Below are 24,329 nucleotides of genomic sequence, written 5' to 3'. Positions count from 1 at the left end.
ATTTTACAAGTAATGTGGATTGCCGTAAAGACTAATGCTTTCCCTTTTTCTTCCGCTTTCTAACAACAAGCTCTCCTTTGCCAGTTCAAGAACACATTTAGTTGTAGAACGGATCTTGATTGAATGTGTTTACTTGCTTCACAAAAATCCATTTGCTAGAAGGTCAGACCTTCTATTTATATGTAAAAGAAGCAAGTGTATGAAAATTTTTCAATCAGAAGTGGTGTGAACAGCATAAATGTCAGCTTATAGTCTATAAAATAAATCTTGTGTTTCAACTGCAGTAATGTAACTATATTCTTCCATTGTTTCTAAAATTGTAACCTAGAAATACTGACTAGATTTTTTTTTTCCTAAAGTTACATGCTGAAGTTCTGAAATGCTGCTATCCTAATTTGAACTGCATTTCTACTAAAAGAGGGACATTAGTATTTATGCATTGGGGGGGGTGTTTCTAAAATACTATTGTTAGTTACTGTAGTTGCCTAAGGGTGAAGGCTGCTCTCTGCCTTTTTGAACAAGTAGTTAAATACGTGCGGACCTCTGAATATACTTAAGGGTATTTTTATAGTGTTCTGTTTATTCTGGAAAATTAAATAGTGTTTTTTTTTTTCTTATTTAAATCTATATGCGTCTTTTTCTGCAGGTCTGCAAAAGATGACTTTGGATCCATAGTTGGAAAATGTCAAGGTATACAATATGGCAACATCTACATCATTACTTAGTGTCATCATTGTTTATTTTTAATGCATTGCTCAGTGGTGGTGTTGATTTTCTTTAAAGATAATGTTGCAACGTCTTAAAAGCATTGGGAAGAATCTCTTAATAATTTTGCTTTGTGAATAGCTCCCTCCCCCTCTTCTTTTCATGGCGATTAACATATTAAACCTGAATCTGAAATGAAATGATAGTTAAAATTAATGGGTTTAGGAGACATAACAGATGTTGGAGGTGGTGAAGTTTTTTTGGGGGATGAAAGTTAGCAAGTCTAAATTCTGTACCTAAGATGGAGAGATGTTGGGCACAAGTATAAATTGGGAGAGGAGTGGCTGGAGAGCAGCCCAGCAGAAAGGGATCTGGGGGTGCTGGTTGACAGCAGGCTCAATAGGAGTCGGCAGTGAGCCCTGGCAGCCAAGAGGGCAGCCCGCATCCTGGGGTGCATCAAACACAGCATCACCAGCCGGTCAAGAGAGGTGATTATCCCGCTGTATTCAGCGTTGGTGCAGCCTCACCTTGAGCACTGTGTGCAGTTCTGGGCCCCACAGTTTTAATAAGGATGTGAAGGTTCTTGAATGTGTCCAGAGGAGGACAACAAAGCTGGTGAAAGGGCTGGAAGGAATGTTCTATGAGGAGTGGCTGAGGACTCTGGGCTCATCTAATTTGGAGAAGAGGAGGCTGAGGGCTGACCTCATTGCTCTCTCCGGCTTCCTGAGAAGGGAAGCGGAGAGGGAGGTGCTGTTCCCTTCTACCTGGTACCCAGTGATAGGGCGTGTGGGAATGGTTCAAAGCTGCACCAGGGGGGTTTAGACTGGACATTAGGAAGCATTTCTTTACCAAGAGGGTGGCCGAACACTGGAACAGGCAGCCTAGAGAGGTGGTTGATGCCCCAAGACTGTCAGTGTTTAAGAGGCATTTGGACAGTGCCCTTAATAACATGCTTTAATTTCTGGTCAGCCCTGAGTCGATCAGACAGTTGGACTAGATGATTGTTGTAGGTCCCTTCCAACTGATATAGTCCTATTTATTCTGTTTATCTCCTCTGAGATAAGCTTGTAATGATGGTAGGCACTCTGCATTTTTTGACTCAGTTGACTTTTTATTTTGTTTAAGGGTTCATATATATATTTCACTTTTTAATAACTTTCTTCCTTTTTCATAGTGCCAAAGGATCCTAACCCTCAGTGGAGGCGAGTGGCGTGGAGTCATGATTGTACATTACTTGCTTATGCTGAAAGCACTGGAACAGTGAGAGTGTTTGACCTAATGGGTAGTGAGCTTCTGGTCATCTCACCGGTAAGTGCTCTCTTAGATTAAATATGAACATAGTAAAACTTTTTGTAAGAATAAGAGGTAACTCCCACTCTTTGGCCTTTTTTTAATCATGGCTTACTTTGATATAAAGGCTTACAGTATGAATACCATGCACAAATGTACCATGAATTGTTTATCATATGATGGATATATTAAAGTTAAGTGATGCGTAGCACTTGCAAAGCATATCCTTTATGTTGTTATATCTAGTCAGAATCTTCATCTTTCTTCTTGTTTTCTAAGAATTGTGGTAGATCTGCAGGTACATGAGACTGTAAAAGTATAGAATCATCTACTTAGTGTGAGTGTGTGTGCAAATAATTGCCATTTGCAGTAGTAGATTACAAATCTGTGGTTTATATGCAGTCACTTAAAAATCAAGAAATACTGCTGATAGAGCAATATGAAAATTTTTTTTTTGGAGGGGTGCTATGAGAGTAGTAATTGCTGTTGGCTTGCCCTGCACAATATATTTTATATTTTGCATATTCAAATGTTGTATTAAAGTAATTTGGGGAATTGTGTTTCCTTAGTATATTGTCTTTGCAGACTTTAAAGTAATAAGATTTCTTTAAAATCAAGATAAAAGGAAGCTATATTTGTTCTTTCAGTAACCGAGACACTTTTTCTCTCTCTCTTTTTTTTTTTTTTTTTTTTTTTAAAAAAAAATCCCTTTTCTCCCTCAATGCCCGTCTGCATTTTTGGGTAAAGACAGCAAGTTTTCCAGGAGATCTGAGTTATGCTATTGCTGGATTGATCTTTCTAGAATACAAAGCAAGTGCCCAGTGGTCAGCCGAACTGCTTGTTGTTAATTATCGTGGAGAACTGAGAAGTTATCTTGTAAGGTAAGTGTAAATTTTGACTTGTTTTGAGAAGGCACTGTGAATTTCAAAAGAATTCTTTCAACTTATTAAAGAAAATATATCTGAAATAATATATGTACTCTTTTCTCCTCCATACTTAGCGTTGGAACAAATCAAAGCTTTCAAGAAAGTCATAGTTTCAACTTTAACAGCCATTATGCCCATGGAATAACTACTGTCATTTATCATCCTGGTCACAGGTAAGTGATTCATTTGCTACCTGCCAATGATACAGAAATGATGAACGAAAGTGGCAAAATAAACATTGACGTGTGTTGCATAAGGAAGGGGAGAAAAAAAAATACCTATTTTAATATTGGTATTTAGTGAATCACTAATAAGAAATAATGTATCATTGTACCTATGAAAGAAGCCCTGGGTGGTGATCTCACTTTACTAATGCGATAATGAAAATCAAGTTGTGTCCTTTTACTGTTTGAGTATCTTGCATAAGCAGCGCTACTTAGAATGTCAGGAATAGTTTCAAAAGACATCTCTGATTTGATGGGGGTAAGGACTGATGTATAGTTTGTTTGGTGTTTTTTTCTGTCTGGATTTGATTGCTGGACTCATTGGCCAGCCCATTTTCCCTAGAGTTCTGACTGGAACTTCCAGGCTTTGGTATTTGGAGTTGTCTTGTGATGAGTTTTCTCTATTAGTAATGTGCTGGTTATAGATACCAGGCTTGAAAGATGGACTAATCGACTGCCTGATCTTGAACCAGATGTAGTTGGAATAAGTCCTGGTTAGCCAATTACTTATGTTAAAAATGTCTGCCTTTTTAATATCTACTTGTTATATAGCAAGGTAAAGTTAGTGACTTATTTTTCTATTTTCCTTCAGTCGTAGGAACTAAACTTCCTTCTAGGTATTTTTCTTCTTTCAGATCTACTAGGATTGGATTGTCAGTGCAAGATGTGATATCACTGTATTGTTTTAAATGGAAATTGGGCCTGGCTATGGAATACGAGGAGAAACTCACTGTTTAAAAACTTGTTCTCATCCTTCACTGTTAAGTGAGCTGTCCTATCTGTCTTAGGAAAAAAATGGTCATTAATAAAAAGTAATGTTCTTCTAGCTTATTACTTTGAGAGATTAATTTTGAGTATGTGTTTTTTTCCCTACCTATGTAATGTCTAGTAATTCCACATAATTAGTACTCAGTATACTAAATCTAGAGTTTTGAGGTAGTAGGTGTGTGTTTTGAATAGTGCTTTGGTAGCACTATCTGACCAGACAACAGAAGCTACTCTTCTTTACTTTGGTCAGACCAGGGTTAATGGTTCTTGACACTTGTTTCCAAACTTATCTTTTCTTCTAATATTAGGAAGCAGATTGATTATAACAGTGAGTGTTGCAAGAATATTGGTTAATATTCAAAGTATGGTCAAATAATTATTCTGACAATTATAATAGATGGGTGCGCTTGCTTTTCATTTTTGGTTCATTGCTGAGCAAATGATGTCAGAACTGCTAAACTCTTATAATGGATGAGACCATTAACAAGAAAATATGTAGCAAATCAGTTGGTGTAGTTGTCAACCAAATAGTATGGACTTTGCTTTGTGTGTGCTAATGGCAACTTATTGTCATAGAGGTTTAAAAGAGGAGGGGTAGGGAGAAAAGGCAAAAATGTCAAGTTCTATTTTCCTTCTTTCCTCCCACCTCCAAGAGAAGTAATAGCTTTGATTTTCCTACTGTTTTCATAAGATCATAGGTTAGCATTTTTAAAACTTGATATTAGTGTGACATAAAAGAGCATGAGACAATGCTGGTTTTGTGCTTATAACAGTTTATTCAGAATGTTAGTAATTAAAGTTTTTTTTTTTAATGGAAGCTTAGGGCTGGCGTCTTTTTTTTGTTGTCTGTACTGCATATTTTCTAGGGAGAGAAACGCCCTATATGTGATTTTTATCTGCTGTGAAGTAATAAGTGTGTGTAACGTGTGAGGCATGCACATTCAGGAATTACTTGTTTTTACCACAAAATATTATGACTCGTTCCATAAAAATAAAAATAGTCAGGTGGAGTCCCCTGTGATTGTAGTATCTCCTGCTCTGTGCAGTCAGTTGACTTGCTTAGTAACGTTGAAAAATTGATACCTGAGAGAATGCACAATTGGATGGAAAGCAGAAAGAAACAATGTTTTGCCCTTTGTGTAGGCAAGTCTCCTCTGTTTTGAATTTATTCTGTGGTACAAAGCTACTAAATTTGACATTAGAGAACTCTAAACTCTTGAGCAGCATCTCTTGCTGAAATTGTCTTGTTATCCAAAAAACCCTAGAAGGAGTTGAAGGGAGGTAGATTTTTTTTTAAATTGGGCGTTAAAGAAAATTGTAGGTACATATTACTGAAAATGAAAACTCTGAAGTGTTAATGTGAACTTTGATCATGTAACATAAGTTCACCTTTGTCACTTTGAGCTTTCTTGCATTTCATTTAGTTTCAGATGGTGAGGTTACACTGGTCTGTCTCCACTGCTTGTAAGCCTTGACTTATCGCACTCTCTATTGCTATGTATTTGCTCGTTAATTATTACAGTGCAGTTAAATAGTGCTTAAGAACTTAATGTGCTTTTTGTTTTTCCAACTTAGATGTATGATAATTGCAAAGAGACTATTTCAGTAGGGAATGTATCTGGATCTGTAGGGAGACTTGAAACAATAGCTTTGGGAAAAAGTCTAATAATGAGTTTCATTGCTGTTGGAAAGTGTTATGTCCCTCAATTTAGATGCCTGATGTTGGTGTTCTCATTTGCTCCAGCCTTCAGCTATGATAGAATTTATGATGCACTTCAGTTGACAAAACTTAGTCTGCTTCAGTGTGAGCTCTCTAAATGCTAATGGAAGGTTCAACACTTTGCTTATTTTGAGTTATCTTACTCTAGAGCATAATGTCTCACTTCAGGGTAATTTGCAATTGTTACAGAAAATGTTTGATATCAAAGCCTAAAATATGTGTCGGTTATAGGAAATGAAGGGTTCTAGATTCGGTTGGAATTTGCATGTTACACCAAAATTGAGTGAAGAATTGTGTAGAAGTCTCAAGTTTTTCTTGGATACTTCAGTTGCACTTGCTGTTCTTGAGACTGGCATTATCTAGTTATCTTCAACCCAACTTTGTAGAAACTTTTGAAATAGAGTACAGTTGAGGCCCTGCAAGGGCAGTCACTTTTTTGAGACTGAAGGAACCTCTGGAGATCATCTAATCCATTCCCCTTTACAGTAAGGTCAGCTAGAGCAAGTTGCTTGGAGCCACATCCCTGCAGTCCACCTGTGTCCACCCTTAGGAGCATAGTCTGAGTCAGGCCTCTGATGTTCTGAGGTGGATGCTCCAGAGGGTGCTGGGGACTGAGCCTGGCAGTGTGTCACCACACTTGCTGAGAACGTGTACAAAGAGTTTCTGGCCATCGTTTTCTGCAAACTACTGCACAAAATGCTGCTTCTGTTGACTGTGCTCTAGGCCTGGTACTCCCGTGGGTCTTTTTGCGGGACTTGTTGAAAGGGTTCCTGACCCTTCTTAATCAGGATTCAGCTGGACCAAAAGCTCAAAGCACCCTTTGATCAGGAACAGCTGGCAGACCTTGTTAAAAGCATCTAGAGCTTGCTAGCCGGCTCTTCCTGGTAATGGCAGGCATCGTGAAGTTCCTCAAAGACTTCACAGGAGTCTTCTGATGATCATAGAAGTATGTAGAAGATTAAGAGGATCTAGAAATGGAGCACAGAAACTGCTGCACAAACTGCTGCACGCTAGCTGTGCTCCGAGTAGAAAGCATATTGAAGAGAAAAAATTATTTAAGGTTTTAACATTTTAAGTATTAAAGGATGTTGCCTTGATCTTGATGTCCATAACAGCATGATAGACAAAACTTTCCCTTCTGGGTAGTTACTATGGTGTCATATGTTAATGTTGCTTTGTGACCCATCCGGAATTGTGTAAAACCACAGTTTATAATGGTGTGATTTAAGATTTAAGAAGTATTTGGCCAGGAAAAGTAGTTGTTGGTATGGTGTCATCTTTTTCAGACTGAGACTAGCTTAAAAAGAAAAAGTAAACGGGGAAAAAACCCTCTCCTGTTGCTGTTCCCAGTCTACCTGTCAACTTGTTATTTTGGACTCATCTCCTGTCTAGTCCTGAAAAAATAATTGCTAAACAAGTCCAGATCTTTGCTAAGGCTCTCAGGAGGACCTTTCATTTTCTTTTGATGCCAGTTGTGTTATTCATCTTAATAGTTTCAGTCCCTGCTGTTGCATTTTGCTCTCTGAAAAGCTTTTTAAAATTTTAAGTGTGTGCTGCCATGATGAATTTCTCTTGCAGTCCTGGGAGACGGCTTTTTGTCTTGAGGTTGTGTATTTTGTGTGTGTCTAAACTGATACGACATCGTCATTCCAGCTGTCATTGAGTTTCATTTATCCTAAAAGATGCTTCAGAATTATAAATATGTTGCACTGTATGTGACAGTTTTTCCAAAATTCCTTTGAAAAGATTTATCTTGATGGAGTTTCTGAGAGCTGGTTCAGGCAGTTTTGGAGCTCCTGCTGTCACTGTTATTGACAATTCTTCTCTTGGTCTTTTTGCTACTATTTGTCTCTTAGTCACCTCTGGCACATTGCGGTCAATTGTAATTGAGTTTTAGTCACTGCTGCTGTTGAAATTTTTAATTCAGTGGCACGTTGCAATGGAAGTTGGAGCTTATAGAAGAAACTAGGTGCCTATGGAAGGACAAGGCTATAGATAAATTAATCTTCCAGAGGATTGTGCCCGCTGTCTTTTAGTTATTAGGAATTCACAACTGTGTTGTAGTGATTTCATGAAGTTCTTGTTTACTGATTTTTAATTTTATTTTTTGTAAAGCTTTCCTCGTGAAAGGCTGTGAAAGAGACACCTGAAACTCGCTTTCTGTGCTAAAAAAAAAAAAAGTTAGGAAATTGATCCCTTTATACGTAATGATCTATGTAACATTGATCTTGCCAACATCTTTCAGAGTTTTAAGATGTGATTTCATGGTACTAGACTGTGTGCTCAGATGTTTGAGTACCCAAACATGTTTATTCTTGGCCAGCTAAAGTGGACGTAAACTGTGTTGTGTATAACAACAGTGCAGATCAAGTATTTTGCACTAAAACCTAGAAAGGTTGCTGGAAAGAAATTTCATGTGGCGTTCTATGTCTCTGCTGGAAGTTTTTTGGGATTTCTTTGAGTGTTCTTTTTTGTTTGTTTGTTTTGTTTTGGTAGAGGTATGTGCTGCAAGATATTTGAAAACTTATTACTTCCTTGTTGTTTACTGAAGTTTCCTCAGAAGAATTCCATAGCATGTCTAAAAGATGGCTTTTGTACGAGTTGGGGGCAGTTCTTAGGTTCTTTGATCAGTGGCAGTGTGTCAGGCTTCTCCAACAGAACCGTTGTGGGCAGAAGGGAAATATCAGGGAGAAGGAAAATAAAAAATATACAGAAAGGAAACAAAGAAATGGATTATTAACTGTATGACATTTAATCTGTGAAATTTTGTCTTCCCAAGTACACTTTTCCCCCAATAATCAGCAGAAAATTTAATACTAAAATATTTTGTGGAGTTCCGAGAACTGTTGTTTATTGGTGGCTGTACCTCATGTGTTATTCCTTTTCATGTTCCTCAAAGTTTATTTTCTTCTCGCTAAGTCTTCCTGAGTTAAAGTAACTTTCTTCATGAAAGAATAACAAACTGTTCAAGTAGTTTCTAGTATTTGCTGCATTTTTCATGAATGCTCAATCAGAAATTTTACATATTCTAAAGGTAAACAGCACCTCCTTAATGGAGGAGTCGTTACTCTTAGCTGTGCTATGCTTTACTTTCTGATCATATGAGCAATGAAAAATTACGCATTTTCCTGTTAATTGTGATGGTAGACCGAGAGTCACCTCTTGCTGTTTTTGTGGAAAATGGTGAAAGTGATTTCTGTTTTGCTGTCTTAGGCAACTCTTTATATCACGAAATAACTAAAACTCTTAAGAAGCTTAGCAGACTGTAAGCATCTGTGGTAGAAGTTATCTTGCTGTATGTTTGTGAATAGCACGAGACCTGGAAATGTTAAATAAGTTTTACTGACCTCTTAAAGAGAATTAAATGTGGAAGGAAAATCCTCCCCCTCCCCCCCCCTTTTTTTTTTTCTTTTCTTTCAGTTGATTCTTGCAGGAAATGTTTAGACATACACTCAAATCACAGCTGAGAGCTGTACGAGCATCAGCCGCTAGGTGGTAGAACATTTCAAGAGTAACGCAGTCTTTGAAAATTGATAAAGGGGTGTTCTCTGGTTTTTCCAATCTTTGCCTTTTTTTGCAGATACTTTACTTTTTGATGGGTTGTTCACTAAAATAATGCTTCCAAACAAATTTAGGCATCTGTTCTCAAAGTTTTCATCAAAGTAATCATCAGTTAAATATAAACCTGCTTGTTTATAAGGTGAAAGGGCTTCAAGGGAAGCCTTTGATACATTTTAGTGGTAATCAGCAATAATTACAAGAGTTCCCTCAAATTTTAAAAATATCATCTGCTCTGTGTAACAAAATTATTGCATGCACATTTATAGTTGGTAGAGTGGCTTTAGAAAACAAAATTGAAAAACCTTGATGCGTTTGGTTCCTTGGTAAAAGAGAAGTAGCTTTTGTACCATTCTGCTTAAACAGAATGACCCAAACTTTTCATAAGCTTAAGCTGTAATTGTTATCATTCTTTAAGGGTAGGGGATAAACTCAAATTGTAGACAGACATATTTTATTTTAAATACTGTGATATTTTCCTTATTTGGAAAGCTAAAGATGAGAATGGATAGAGATAAATGCAAAAAATAACAAGTGTTACTCAAGTAATTTTTAATTCTTTTTGTCTGTGAACACCCTAAAGTTTAAAGCTTGTTTGGTATTTTAATATTCTTAGTCTCTTTGTTACTGCAAGTCGCTATAGTTGTGACTTAAATGTTTTTTAATTTCTCTTTATGTGGCCGTATGTGAAATCATAATATGCCTTTATTTTTACAGACTTCTGCTTGTAGGAGGCTGTGAAACAGATGAAGATGGAGTATCTAAAGCAGCTGGTTGTGGGATATCTGCTTGGAGAGTTCTGTCAGGCTCTCCCCATTACAAACAGGTCACTAGTTATGAAGATGACATTAGAACAGTAAGTGTGTTTCCTCATTTTATTGGATGAATATTATCACTGGCAGAATTATCTAACTAGAAGTTCAATATGAATCTCTTTTTGAAAGAAGAACTTAGTGCAATGTTTTGCTGGTTTGTAAGCTATGATGTGAAGAACTTCTAATAAGTTATCTCTTCCTCCTCGCCCCCAGCATCTGTCTATGTGCTTTTTCTATAGTAGGATTTGAATTTTTAACTTCTTGATTATCACTTGTGGTTTAAAAAAAACCAAACAAACAAAACAACAAGAAGCAACAACAAAAAATGTAGGATGAAAATTATACAAAATCCTTAGTTCATGTGCTGTTGTATGTTTCCTATCTTTGATGGAAAAATTCCAGTTATTTTTGTCTTTTTATTACTTCACAACAAAAAGCAGTACACCTGAAATAAATGTTTCGGTTTAAGCCTGACTGTTGATTTCTTTTGCTTTTAGTAGTAGTAAATGTTTCATTTAGTAACAACTGCTACATGGATATACTGAAATCAATGTGCAGTATACTAGGATAAATTACAGTATTTACACTTTTACAAGCATTGCTAATAAAAGTGAGCAGTTAATTTCATTGCAAATGGGTAGTGCTTTTCGGTGGCATGATACATACCTGATGAAATGGGCAAAGTTATACAAATTGCGTTTTATTATCCTTCCATTATTTTAAAATAGGTAGTCTTATGGAATTTTAAAAAATCCTGCAAAGTTGTTTTAGTACTTCAGATATGACTTAGTTTTTGGTGAGTAAAACAATGTATGAGATTATCTTTCATTGTATATTATGGTTCTGTTCTTACAGGCACAGAGAAGAGGATTATTACGGATTATGAATTTAAGGTTTTACAGCAGGCGGGGACCAGAACAGGTATTAAGGTCTAGGTCTACCTCAGAAATGTATTTTGCTAACATAATTGTCCATTAATGACTGCCTGAGAGACTGATTGAAAGTGGTTTTTAATTTATGCAACTTAAGAATTAACATTTGTATAGGACTTATACAAAATAATAAGCTTTTAGCATTAAATGGAGTAGCTTGCAATTTATTTGGCTTGTTTAAAAATCCAATTAGTTCTTCTGCAGAAGCTTGAACCCTGGGTTTTCAGCATACTGACAGGAACAAGTTTAGAGATGCAGAGTTCAATATTAAATGTAAACTCTTATTCAAAAAGGAAGGTGTAAAAAGCCACCTAGTTATTTATTAATGAATGTAATGATCATAGCATGTTAGATGCATTATATATTCTACAAGAAAGGAGTAGATTGTGATGATGTTTCTCAACTGTATCCCAGGAGAGAAATAAGAGGAACTCCAAAACCCAGCCTTCTGCACTACCCCACTCCCCCTAGAAAAGCAACAAAAAACCCCTCACCTTGCAGCCCAACGTTTTCATACAGTGTGGGGAAGAGGAAAAAAAAGAGTGGATTGAAGTTAGTCATTCACGGCTTAAATAGGACAGACACAAAAACTTAATTTTTACAGCTTATTATGAGATACTATGGAAACATTTTGCTAAGTAGCTTCAAAGGTTTATTATGGGTCAAAGTTCTATTACCAGGACGCATGCAAAAGTAGTGAAGCTGCTGATCAGAATCGGCTTGTTGTTAACACACCCTGGGTATGGGTCTTTTATTCTTCTCTCCCCTGAGTGAGTGAGTGTTGAATCTGAGTGTCATGCTGAGGTGTAGGTGTGTGCTTTCTGTATTTCTAAGGCTTTGCAACGTTCCACATGCCTTAGTACCCATCCAGTATTGCACCACCTTCTCCTATCTCTTGTCTAATAGTTATGTGTAACCTTTGTTTGATTCCTTTTTTTATCCCCTTTTCCATCCTTGTAAAAAAAAAAAATAGTTTTCCCTTCTTTTGCTTTACAAGGAAAGAACAGTAAAAAATTTTTCTACTGCCCTCACTGTGTCCTCCTGAGAAGAAAAATGGCTGATCTGAAGCTATATGGACTTTGGAAATTACCTTAATAGATTTTTTGGGGGGGATGTTTAGGTGACTGGTTAAAGAAGAAACTGCATGCTTGATTGGAAGGGGAAAAAATATCTTTCTGAATATCTCTCAAGGGTGGAATGGGGAGAGATTTAATTTCCTTCACTGAAAATATAAAAGAGAAGCTGAAGTAAACTTTCTTACTGGAGAGCTAGTACTGAGTGTAACTGTACTAAACTTCAACTTTGCTGCACTTGCCAGTACTAAATCTACAAAGAAAAGCAGAGATTGTTATTAATCCTTGAATGTTTTAATTCGGTATCAGAGATTAGGGTATAAATATGTGAGGTACAGTTCATATTCTTAGTGGGAAAATTGGCAACAGTGTTAAGGTATGACAGGCACAGCAGCTAGAGGACTTGTATATTACAAATAGTTATACTGGGATTTGATTCTTACTGTTGCTAACTTAAATGATACTTATAAAATATCAAGTGCCAACCTGCTGGGGTTTTCGATATCTTTTTCTGCAGTTCCCTTAAGTTGACAGGCTGTTTACTGGGGCAGCATTGCCTGCTTTGCCAAAGGACTGCTTAGTGTCTATAGATAACAATGCTCGGGTGGTACATTTGGATGTGTTAATGGCCACCCAACATCTAAATTTAAAAGCAAGAGAATCATTGCTGACTACTGAGCAAATGTTTTAACTCTTTTTAAGATCTGTGATGTGTGCCACTGATTGTTTATCTGAATGGGTTATATATTTTAGCTATATGTTTTGAAGTCCTTTAACAGTCTTTTGTTCTTTGTCTTCTGCATGTGCATATTGCTTTGTAAAGAGAGAATTGCCATTAGTGGGCATGTACGATTCCTTGGCAAACTATGGTAGAGATAGCAGTACTCTAGCTGCTTAAGAATATAATCAGACAATACTTACGGAACTTTTCTAATATAGTTCTTAATTCGTTTGGGAAAAACCTAATGCTCTCCTTTTCAGTTAAAAACATATTTTAAGCTTGGATTTAAGCAGTGCTCTCAATAGCTGCAAACCGCTGTACAACAGTGAGAAGATTACTTGATCATCACTGTTTCTGTGGCATAGCTAGAACTTAAAGAGCCTAAGAAATAAAATAAAAATAATAAAAAAAACCCAACCAACCAAACAAACCCTAAAAGGATATTGTTATCTTCAAATTATACCTGCCATTAATGTGCTGTAGAAACGCCAAGACTTCGTATAAATTATCTAGTAACTTTTCGGTACTTTGTTTACGTTGGGGTATTTTCCAAGAGGGGAGGCACTGGCTTAAAAATTGATTAGCTGCAGACCTGGAGAGTTCTGGCATGACTGTAGGATGAATCTTTAAGAAGTTTTTGTTAAACTTTGCTGACATGATGCTTGGCAGGATGGAGTTTTCAAGATGAATCTTTCTCCTGATGGAGCTCTTCTGGCAGCTATTCATTTCTCAGGAAAACTGACAATCTGGTCTATTCCATCTCTCAGACAACAAGGAGAATGGGACCAAACTGATCAGGTAAGAAGGATGCAGATGTTTAGAAACTTGCAGTATATGTCTTACTCCTCTGGAGATGTGTTTTCCTAGGAGATGAGAGTAGTTCAGATAACTGTGCTTTAGCTACATACTACCTTTCCAGTCAACTCCATATTTTTCAATAGCCCTATGTTGACTTTCACAGTAATTTTTCTGTGTTTTAACCATAAGCTTTCAACTTTAAGAGTTAAGAAAAAGAACCAATTGCTTTGCAGTGAATTTTTCATGAGACTTTTTGGTGCTAAGTGGGTAACACTGGTAGAGAGAGACTGAAAAGCTGTTTTAAAAATATAACTGGAGGCCAGCACAGATAACTTTGTTTGGATGGTTGAAACCAAATTCTGCTGGATGTCTAATGTGTTCATCTATTTTTCCCTCAAAATTTACCCTACCTTCTGCCAGAAAATGCTCCAGAATAGTTTGTTCGTCAGATGGGTATGGGTCACATGCCTTCTACAGGAATTGTTTGCAGAACTAAGTGGGGGAACTTAAATTAGGAATTGCCCAGACAGTGGCAAACTTTTATGTGACTAGTGTGAATTTAAACACTGGGAATTGAAAACCGATCAGTGTCCAAAGAAAATTCCAAATAACTAATAGACCCTCTGGGAAAAGATAACACTTTGTTCTAATGAGGAAAATATACCTGTATTTTGAAGAGTGACAAATCTGAAATGATGCACACCATTATGTGAAGTATTCTGGTTTTACTCCCATTAATTTCTTGACTAATAGATCTGGAAAGGCTTTTCACTTGAAGTACTCTGTATTATGTTTTAAACCTACAAGACGCGAACCAACATCAAGTCCAAACAGGGTAACCAGTCAAACAGGACCTTTGGTCACTAGATGTATATAGCATGAATTACCATCAATATTTTCTATGCGGTGTTGATCTCAGAGGGCTTTATTGTAATGTGTGTTTATTATTAGAAAATTATTGTAGAATTAAACATTGCTACTTAGTAGTAAACTAAGTTTTAGTGCATATGCTGAATAATAAATCCACGTGTTATCATTAAATATTTGCAGTTTTTGATTCTTCTCTATAGTTTCCTTTTGCAGGGTAAATCTTTGCACAGTGTATTGACCCGTTTAGAAATTCCAAAGAAAAATATTGCCTCTAAATTTCCTGCTTCTGCTAGATTTGGCGACTGTTTTTAAATTCTTCAAGTTTTATACATTCATATGAAACACAGACAGCTTTTTCCCACACTATATTGAATTAATCTGCAGTCTAAGCATTGCGCAGGAGGTACTGTAAGGTCCACAACAAAACATTTCCTTGACATTACATACAGGCACAGGCTTCTATAATGAGAAAGAGTAGAAAATGAAGGGAGATGTCTTTCTTTGGGTATCGTGATGACTATGAGCTTAAATTAACATTTTCAAGAAAAATTACAAAAAAGATAGGCCAAAAAACTTTTACTATAGGAAAGACTTAAGTAATAGGATCATAGAATTGTCTGGGTTGGAAGGGACCTTTAAGATCATCTAGTCCAACCATCAACCTAACTCTGATTAAAACCATCACTAAACCATGTCTCTAAGCACTATGTCTACCCATCTTTTAAATGCCTCCAGGGATGGTGCCTCAACCACTTCCCTGGGCAGAAATACTTGTAGAGATAATGGTATATTGCCATCCTGAACACCACTTGTGTCCTGTTATCTTTTTGATCTGACAGCAAGAGCGAAGACTACTTGACTTGGAAACATGGCTGTGGTGTTGTGCAGGTTATATTTGGGTCCTTATAGGTAAGCAGTGAGGTCTGGTTAGGCTGTATTGGCTGTGAAACTGTCATCTGGTGGGGATGGAGTTCATTTTCTTCACAGCAGCCTGTATGGTGCTAGGTTTTGGATTTGTGGCCAAAACAGTGTTGGTAACTCACCAGTGTGTTAGCTATTGCTCAGTAGTGCGTTCACGGCTTTAGCGCCTTCTCTGTTTCTCACTGTTGTCCCCAATGAGTAGTTTGGGGGTGTGCAGCAACCTGGGAGGGGACACAGCCAGGACAGCTGACCCCAACTGACATAAGGGGTATTCTGTGCCACTTAACGTCATGCTCAGCAATAAAAACAGAGCAGGGGGAGGTTTTGAGTAGGTAGCCATAGCTTGGAGACTGGGTGTGCATCAGTCTGCTTGTGGGAGATGTGACACAAAAGCAATCATTCATCTTGTTTTTCCTTTGCTTAATAAACTGTCTTTGTCTTGACCCATGACTGTTCTTGCTTTTGCTCCCCCTGCGCTGTCCCACTGGGGAGGGGAGTGAGCGAGCGGCTGTTTGGTGCTTAGCTATTGGGTGGCGACAACCCATCGCAGAAATGTAGTTCCAAGCTTAGTTAGGAAAGTACTTTAAAAGCAAAAATTCTGCTTGAGTGACAAAAGTGTTGTGCATGTATATGTGTGTATGTATGCATATCTATATATCTATTTTTAACATAGACTTCACATTTCTGTAAGAATACGGATGTTGCTCCAGGAGGTTTACAGTGAATTTTTGTATTTCCTCTTTTTTTTTTTTAACAATAATGAATATGTTTTCTGAAGCAGTTTTCAGGACTTTATCATTTAGTGAGGATGACGTAAAGGAATATTCAGTATTTGACTGTTTTCAGAATGATTTTTATAGGTGAAAATAGTGGCTAAGCATAATGGGTATTTTCGGAATGTGTGCAATTCCTACTTAATTGTCACCCAAACATATTTGTTAAATTATCTTTAAGTGGCCTTATGTTTACTTTTAATTAGTAGACCCTTTTCTGTCTACTAAAATATTAAGTCTAAAAATCATCTTCTGCTTGACCCAAAACTGTTTTGGTTGTCTGAGCTGTATAGTCTACTTGTACTTCCATTGCACTGCAGTTCAGGGCAGGATTACTGTCATCTATATTTGTGTAGTCCCACGTATTCTGATGTTACTAAATAAAGTTTAAAAAAAACAATACAGCGACAGCTTACTAACTCTCAGTGTTGCAGTGCATCCTTAAATAATGCTGCTTCTCTGGCTGCACTAGTCTTGAAAGGGGCTTTATAATTATGAAAATAACCAGAGTAAATATTTAATAGTACTGTACTAGGCTGGTGCTCAGGACCACTACACAGACCAAACAGGAGGACTGTTTTGAGATTCTTCTTTTTATATGCTTGCTGTTCTATGTATAAACATGAAAAACAAAGACTTGGTGGGCTTCTGATTGCTGGAGAGCCTTTATTTCAGAAATCTTTAGGGTATGATTATTCTTTAGTGCTGACAAGAACAGGTCTGATGGTACTCTGGTTTTATAATGTGGTGTTTTAGGAATACAGAAGTCTATTTTTCTGTGTTTTTTTTTTTTTAATTTAACTGTCTGGAGAAAAGTACAGTGTCACTACAGCAGCTGTACGCTTGATGTTCAGGAAAAAAATTGAATTTATGGGGAGCATTTTCATTGAAAAGTAAGTGGGTCAGCAATGGAGTAAATAAACAGATTGTCTGTGTTACAAAGACTTACTTGCATATAACCCTTTTTTTTACCTTGCACTGTTTTTTTTTTTTTTTTTTTTTTTTTAGCCGGGTTATGATGAGATCAACCCAGACTGGAGACTCTCTAGTGAAAAAAGAAAGAAAATAAAAGGTACGTGGTACAGTTAGATCTTTATTTTATACCATCGTGTAATTAAAAATACTTACACAAACATACAAATACTTGAAATGGCTTAATTAAATCTCAATTAGAGTAGTTGCCAAAATTACATTTATGATTTGAATTTGTAACATGGCATAGCTAAATGAGTGTCACAATAAGTTTTTTTTTCTTTTTTTTAAATCCTCTCTTAGGAATTCTTTTGTAGCCGTAACCATAAGTAAGATGATATTTCAATTAGTACAGGACTTCATTTATTATTAATCCTGTGATTATGACTCTGTAGAATGCTGAATATTCAGCAGACATCTCAGCTTGTGTCAGAAGCTGCTACATCATAATACTGTAGGTAACACATTATTAGAGTCCACAGTCTAAAAACCTAAACTTACCTCTACCTTTTCTTTCTATGAATGTCTAATAAATCTTGAAAGCTAGTGTAATTTAAAGATAATTAGTTCAAAATTCTAAAACAATAGGGCTTTGTGTTCTCCAACTGGATTTGCCTCATGTCAGTCTCTATTCTTTTCCCAAAATTCAGGCCACCATGTGGAGCCATTTATCACCTTTATTGCATGGCTCTTCCAAGAGTGCAGAGATCAATAGCTATTCCATGATCCATTCACTGCTGCTTGTATACATCTCTATTATTAAAGGATCCCTGTTTCTTTGTACTATTTTTCTTGGTGATTCTGTCTTTTGAGTTAAGTCCTCTGACCTTCATGGGTAGGCTGCTGACTAAGCACTGGAGAGGCAGAAAAGTGATAAACAGATCTGTTTCTCAGTGCTGTTTGGGAAAAGATCATTGTCATCAGAGAGGTGGGAAATGACACTGTGGTGAACAAATTGAGCTAACTCCCTGGTGAACATTTTGTCCCATGATCCAGTTACCGTAATCAAGGTAGTCTTAGAAATGACATAGCTTCCATCCTCGGTTGTGGCAACTTTTTGTTTTGTTGGTTTAATCTTCTTAACAACCTCGTCGTGTTGGCTGTTTCACAAGCCTTGTTCATAGTTGTCATTTGTCCTCAAAAGCAGCATAACCTTTCCTGATTTTCATGAGTATTCTGTTTGTTACCAGTGAGACTTGGTCAAGGATGGCCTGGGAAGTATTGAAGCAGATCTTTATCAGATATCTAAAATTTGTCATATTTTGTGCAAGTAAATCAGTTTATGGTGAATTCTTTTTCCAAATAATGTTAAAAAATAATTTCAAAAAAAACGGATTTTTTTTTATCCCGAATAGCTGTATTTAATGCAGAACTGATTTAGTAAAATATAATTAATCTAAAAAACAAACTTAGTGACCCAAAGATGCATATAAAACAATAAATGTTTGTTAAATTAGGCCATCAGATAAAATCTCATAGTAATTGAAGTCACTTCTGTTCTTATCTGGTGTTTAAAGCTATCTTTCCTTGTGTAGTGCATTCTTATTTGTTTGTTTATTTTAGATAAAGAATCCTATTACCCATTGATAGATGTAAATTGGTGGGCAGATAATTCTGTCATCCTGGCTCGCTGCTCTGGTGCATTGACTGTGTCATCTGTCAAGACGTTAAGAAACTTGCTGGGAAAGTCGTGTGAGTGGTTTGTGAGTTCTCCTCAGGTCACTTCAGCTCATGATGGAGGATTTCTAAGTCTGGAGGTGAGGAATGTGCACAAGCAGATACCTTTTGAGATGCAGTAGAAACAGTTTGCTTTTGTATATGTAATCCAAAGGGTGTCGTGTGTGTGGTGTGGTTTAAAAAAAAATAAATTGTTACTTATAGAAAAAGTGATTCTGTTTCCAAGTTCAGGGAAATTTATGAACTTGCTGCAACTTAACTATCTTAAAAAATAATTGTCAAATAACTTCTGAAGAGTAGAAGCAAAATTCCTAGAAGGCTGAGTCTGAATGAGAGGGATCTTGCTGCAGGAAACGGTTGGTGTCAACAGTTTTCACTGCTTTGTATGTTAGTGCATTTGAAGAATATTGCAACAATCCCTCTCCCATTTTGAAAGAGGTGTCTCTTACAGATGGAGTACATTTAAAAGAAATGAGGAACACATTTAAATTAAGGCCATGTAAAAGATATTTTTTTTTTTTTTCTTCTTCAGTAGGATTCCAGGAAGGAGTAGAACAACGAAGCTAACCAGGAATTTTCTTTGAAAATAAGAAAATTACTCTTTCCTAAGGCTTACACTGAAATAGGTCTTAAACATATTAAACAAAGGTTTAAAATAATATTTATCAGAATATCTCAATACATACCAGAGCTTGCATGTATGTTTTGGGAAAGGTTTATTATTCTGGAAATAAGATACAGCCAGTGACTGTCATAATTACAGCCTGAGGATGTATATTACATTTGTGTTGAGCAGAAAACCTTGCTTTGAATAGCGATGAATTGAAAACACTGTTGTACGTGGCAGTAAGCTATATAACAGCATATGAAGATGTCTCCACAGTCGTGTCCTGTTTGGGGTAGTATAGGATGTTTGGTGTAATAGTGGGTTACTATTATGAAGCCCTAACTCTTGCTTCAGTAGTACAGGGTGGAGCCTCAGATCTAGGAGACAGACCCAGTCAGGGTTTGTGGAGCGTGTTAAGCAAGCTGAGAAATAAAGGGTTTAAAGGAGAAAGGGAGGAAGGAATGTTGATTCTGAAATGTGAAGTACTGGAAGTGGAGGTGTACACAGTTCTCACCAAACTAGTTGAGGTGTACTACGTGGACGCTTCACATTCATATTTTCTGTGCAGTGCGAAATAAAACTCATTCCAAAAAGACTGCGCTTGGAGAGCAGGCCTGGAGATGAGGATGAGGGAGATGACGACTCTGACTCAGATGATGAAACTTCTGCTAAGGACAGATATTTCAGCTACCTGAAGCAAGGCCTGTACTTTGTGACAGAAATGGAACGATTTGCTCCTCCTCGGAAACGTCCACGTACTATTACAAAGAATTTCCGCCTTGTCAGTTTGAGATCTACAACTCCGGAGGAATTGTACCAGAGAAAAGTAAGTATTTTTCTTTTAATTCTTGCTGTATTAACAGAAGGGTTAGGCACATATTTCTAAGGGTCTCTTAGTGTACTGTGTTACCTAATCAAAGGGGTCATTGTTTACAACTAGTGTTGTTATAATTCAAATGAGGTGAAGTTCACAGGTCACTGAGGAGACACTGTACATCATTAGCTTGGCCAGACTTGGAACTGTTCTCATGTGAGTGTTTACAAATAACAAAAGACCTGGCAAATACATTGAATTCAATCAGTTGAGCTTGTTATTGGCCAAGGAACAGGTTAACATGTATTCTGGTGTGAATGTAGTTTACTTGCATGTCTTTTCAGGCGTGCATACAAATTAATCCTGTGACTCAATCTTACCAAACAGATACTTCTTCATATTTAAGACTGCTTTGTGCAGTACTTTTTCTAGGCCTGTTGGAGTTCCCAAGGAGTGCTATTGTCATACTGGTTACCTAAATAACGTCTTTCTCCTTCTTGAGGAAAACCCTCTGATTTTCTAGAGGTATCCATCAGATCCGAGCCTTACTGATCTGTCTTGAACCATTATCTTTCCTACCTGCTTAAGCATACCACAGTAATTATCTCTCTACCTGTTTCAACACACAGAATTAATAATTGATTGTTTAATATGGAAGTCAGAGGACTTTCATTTTCATGTGCTTGCTTTTTAGATTGATAATGAAGAATATGGGGAAGCTTTGTCTTTGGCTCAAGCATACGGCCTTGATTCTGATCTTGTATATCAAAGACAGTGGAGGAAGTCGGCTGTTAACGTCGCTTCAATTCAAGACTACTTGGTGTGTTTGTTTTGTGTGACTTTTAGGCTTTCTTATCAGAATGGCTATGTTATCTTTACAGAAATTGAATTCTCAATTGTGTTCTAATTTGTATGACGTAAATTCGTGGCAATTTGGAGAGCTGTCCTGCAAATTCCATTACATCTCATGTGGAAGAGTGTTCCTGTTAATTTGACTGGAGGCCTGATCCAGAGACCTTGGAAGTTAATTGCAATTTTTCCTTTCAAGTGTCTTCTACCTTCTATTAATAGCAGCGTGCTTTCTGTGGTTTAATCTCACCCCCACATGCAGCAGTAGATTGTTACCTGGCAAATGAATAATAATAATTGGAAATATAAAGCATTTAAATAACTTCCAAGTATTTTAGCAAATTAAATGAGGTGAAGTTGTTATCAGTAACTATATAGCAAAGTTTGAATAACAAAACTTACAGTGAACTCTGCTAACTGTAACTGGAGCTTTTCAGAAGAATCCAATATGGGGTTTTTTGGCTTGGAAGAAAGACTTCAAACTCAGCAAGCAAGTGTTGTAAGAGATGTATAACCTAACGATGCTGTAGTGTAAAATCTTCCAAGAGATCAAGAGAAATATCTAACTTTTGTTTTTTCAAGTCAGATATTAATTGAATGTCAAAATAAGATTTTTACAGGTAGTCATTCTCCATGTGCTATGTAATATCGACTGAAGGTCAAATAAAGCCAATAGTATTTTGTGACCTTGGTGTGCCCTTTCTGTCACAGAATCCTATTGGCATGTGAAGAGGTTAATACTGAAAATTAGTCTAGTGCTATTGTGGAATAAACTTGGTTTATAACAACAGCATTTTCGCCTAGAACCATCCCATTTTATTTAATGTAAGGAGGAGTAATACTAATTAAGGAATACAAATAATAATGTCTGTTTCATTTGTTATGAAAGTTCTGCCAAATCATGTGATATTTCTGTGTCTTGTTCTGCTACATATACTCTGAGGGAAAGATGGTTTTTGCATTCTCACCTCTCTTGTTGGTTGACGTTGTCAGTCATCAGGTTAACTCAACATTTTATTAAGTGGAAGAAACACATTAGGAGATCTTAACATCTCTGGTTTTCTTGCCTTGGGTTGAAGCATATAACATTGTGTCTATGCTTTTGTTCTTGGACAGAGCAAAATTAAGAAGCGTGCATGGGTTCTTCATGAGTGCTTGGAAAGAGTTCCAGAGAATGTGGATGCTGCTAAGAAACTGCTTCAGTATGGCTTGAAAGGCACGGACTTGGAGGCTCTTGTGGCCATAGGAAAAGGAGAAGATGGCGGAAGGTTTGGGAAGAGCATATTTTTTTTGTTTGTTTTCTTTTTAAAGTATGGTATATGAAGTCTTTTCTAATAACTTGGTAATTTATTTTTTTTACCAACCACTAATGAAAATGTTAAGAAACTTTTGCAGGACATAAAGAAAGGTAATGCTCTTTATTTTCTTCATCATAAAGAACTTCTAATGTCACTATTTTTGTTGTTCAAGTAGGGAGGGAAACAAAGCAAAAAAGAGTGGGTCAGTGGGGAAGCATGCAGAGACAATTCCATTCAGTATTTGGTTGCTGGTGGTAGAAATAGAACAGTCCTCTATTACCACTGTATGCTGTAGAGATGCTGCCAATCCCAGTGCTACCTGTGGAATTTAGAAATTTTTATCAACCATCATAGCTGTATGGTTGGTGGTTTGGTTTTTTTCAGTTTTTTTAGGGAGAGGGTGGAAACAAGATGATGCCTCTTGGGTTGTGATGAGTGCCTGCTGCTTTACAACAGCAAAATTGTTGTTTTTTTTTTTTTTTTCTATAAAAGTTTAGATTTTTAGTCAAGACATAAAAGGAGAGCTGTTTTAGCATGTTTATTCAAAAAATAGTTTGTCATATATTTTGGGTTTTTTTTTTAATGACCATTGATTAAACTATTGGCTTTGTATTTCAGATTTATCTTACCGGGGGAGGTGGACATTGAAATTCCCTATGAAGACTTTTTGTCACCAGATGAAGAAGTGGATGCTAGAAAGGAAAAAGAGGCCAAGAAGTGTCAAGAACTGCTATTATCAGTAAACTTCTCAAAGTAAATGAAATGTTAGGCCATGCTTTATTCAGAGTTATAGGTTTACTATAACTACATGGTTGCAAGAATGCAATTATTCTCATGTACATTATTCCTAATAGGAAAGCAGTTTAAATTTTAATTGGCATTACATTGTGCCAAAGTTCTTGGTTTACTTAATTTATTGATCTATTCCAGTGCACAAAGTCATTTAAATGTGGGACTGTTGTTTATATATACAGATGATGTACAGTACCAATTGCAAGCATTAAAACTCCTTTCTTGAATGCAGGCTGACACTGGAACAGAAAGAACTCTGCCGCAGCAGGCTGAAGCTCTTAACTTACCTTGATCGCCTTGAAACCTATGAGGTGAGGACACTTGGTAACTGGCTACACTTCTTCTGATTTCTCATTCCATAGGTATTCCTGTAACTTTTTTTGTTACATCATCGTATCTTTTTTTAATATATTGTACTATTAATGTTTATGGAAAAACAGCATACTTTTCCACATACCTCATATTCATTCATCCTAAAATAATGTGTAGGCTTTTTGTGTAGGCTTTTTGATGCTTTTGTAAACCCTTCATTAAAAAATAATATTTTATAAGGGGTTTTTTTTGTTGTTGTATTGTTGTTGTTTTAAAGGAAATCCTTGGAGGGCCTCATGCAGCTGAACAGCACTATGATGGAGAATTCTTCAAGAAGTTCAGAAATCAGAATATTGTACTTTCAGCAAGAACTTATGCTCGGGTATTAATATTTATTTTGCTAGAATGTAATTTTGTTTTGGTATTTCTGTTTGCATGTAAGCACATTTCCCGCCCCCCCCTTCTAACTTCATTGAATCTTAATGGGAATTTACAAGGCGGGGGTGTGTATTTGTTTGATTGTAGACCCTGAGCTAATTTTCTTTATTGCTAAAGTTTTTAAATGTTTGTTGCGTGATGTAAACTTAGATTTCTTGCTCATTTTCTCTCATAATCAGTTCTGCAACTTAGTGTTTTTTTGCTCTTCAGGAAAGCAATGTCAGAGCCCTGGAAATTTTGTTCACTTTCCATGGATCAGCTTTACTTCCGCATAGACAGGCAATTCTCTCTAATTTTCCAGAGACTACTTCACCACATGAATATGCTTTCTTGTTGCCTGAAGCTTGGTAAGGATGCATCAATGAATGTTAACAAAAAAAGATGATTTTAGGTTAATACTTAATTTCAATATATGGCAATTTGCTGTTGGTTATTACCTGGAATCAAGAGAGCAGCTTTGTCTTTATGTACTTCAG

General features: G+C 36.6%; 1 protein-coding gene across 1 annotated transcript in view; it reads left to right on the top strand.

Annotated features, from left to right (window-relative positions):
• NBAS (NBAS subunit of NRZ tethering complex) overlaps positions 1-24,329 on the top strand; it is a 177,495-nt gene that overhangs the window by 7,001 nt on the left and 146,165 nt on the right. Inside the window, exons 5-20 of the mRNA XM_074153641.1 lie at positions 647-690; positions 1,880-2,013; positions 2,743-2,876; positions 2,996-3,094; positions 9,909-10,055; positions 10,873-10,927; positions 13,402-13,530; positions 17,103-17,166; positions 18,630-18,823; positions 19,919-20,176; positions 20,859-20,984; positions 22,130-22,281; positions 22,930-23,064; positions 23,336-23,414; positions 23,693-23,797; positions 24,064-24,200. Coding sequence (XP_074009742.1) covers positions 647-690; positions 1,880-2,013; positions 2,743-2,876; positions 2,996-3,094; positions 9,909-10,055; positions 10,873-10,927; positions 13,402-13,530; positions 17,103-17,166; positions 18,630-18,823; positions 19,919-20,176; positions 20,859-20,984; positions 22,130-22,281; positions 22,930-23,064; positions 23,336-23,414; positions 23,693-23,797; positions 24,064-24,200 — 1,992 coding nt within the window. The remainder of the gene's footprint in view (positions 1-646; positions 691-1,879; positions 2,014-2,742; positions 2,877-2,995; positions 3,095-9,908; positions 10,056-10,872; positions 10,928-13,401; positions 13,531-17,102; positions 17,167-18,629; positions 18,824-19,918; positions 20,177-20,858; positions 20,985-22,129; positions 22,282-22,929; positions 23,065-23,335; positions 23,415-23,692; positions 23,798-24,063; positions 24,201-24,329) is intronic.

This window comes from Numenius arquata, chromosome 9 (genome assembly GCF_964106895.1).
Source record: "Numenius arquata chromosome 9, bNumArq3.hap1.1, whole genome shotgun sequence".
NCBI lineage: Eukaryota > Metazoa > Chordata > Aves > Charadriiformes > Scolopacidae > Numenius > Numenius arquata.
The sequence above is the reverse complement of the archived record's forward strand: the minus strand, read 5'-3'. Positions and strand labels throughout refer to the sequence as shown.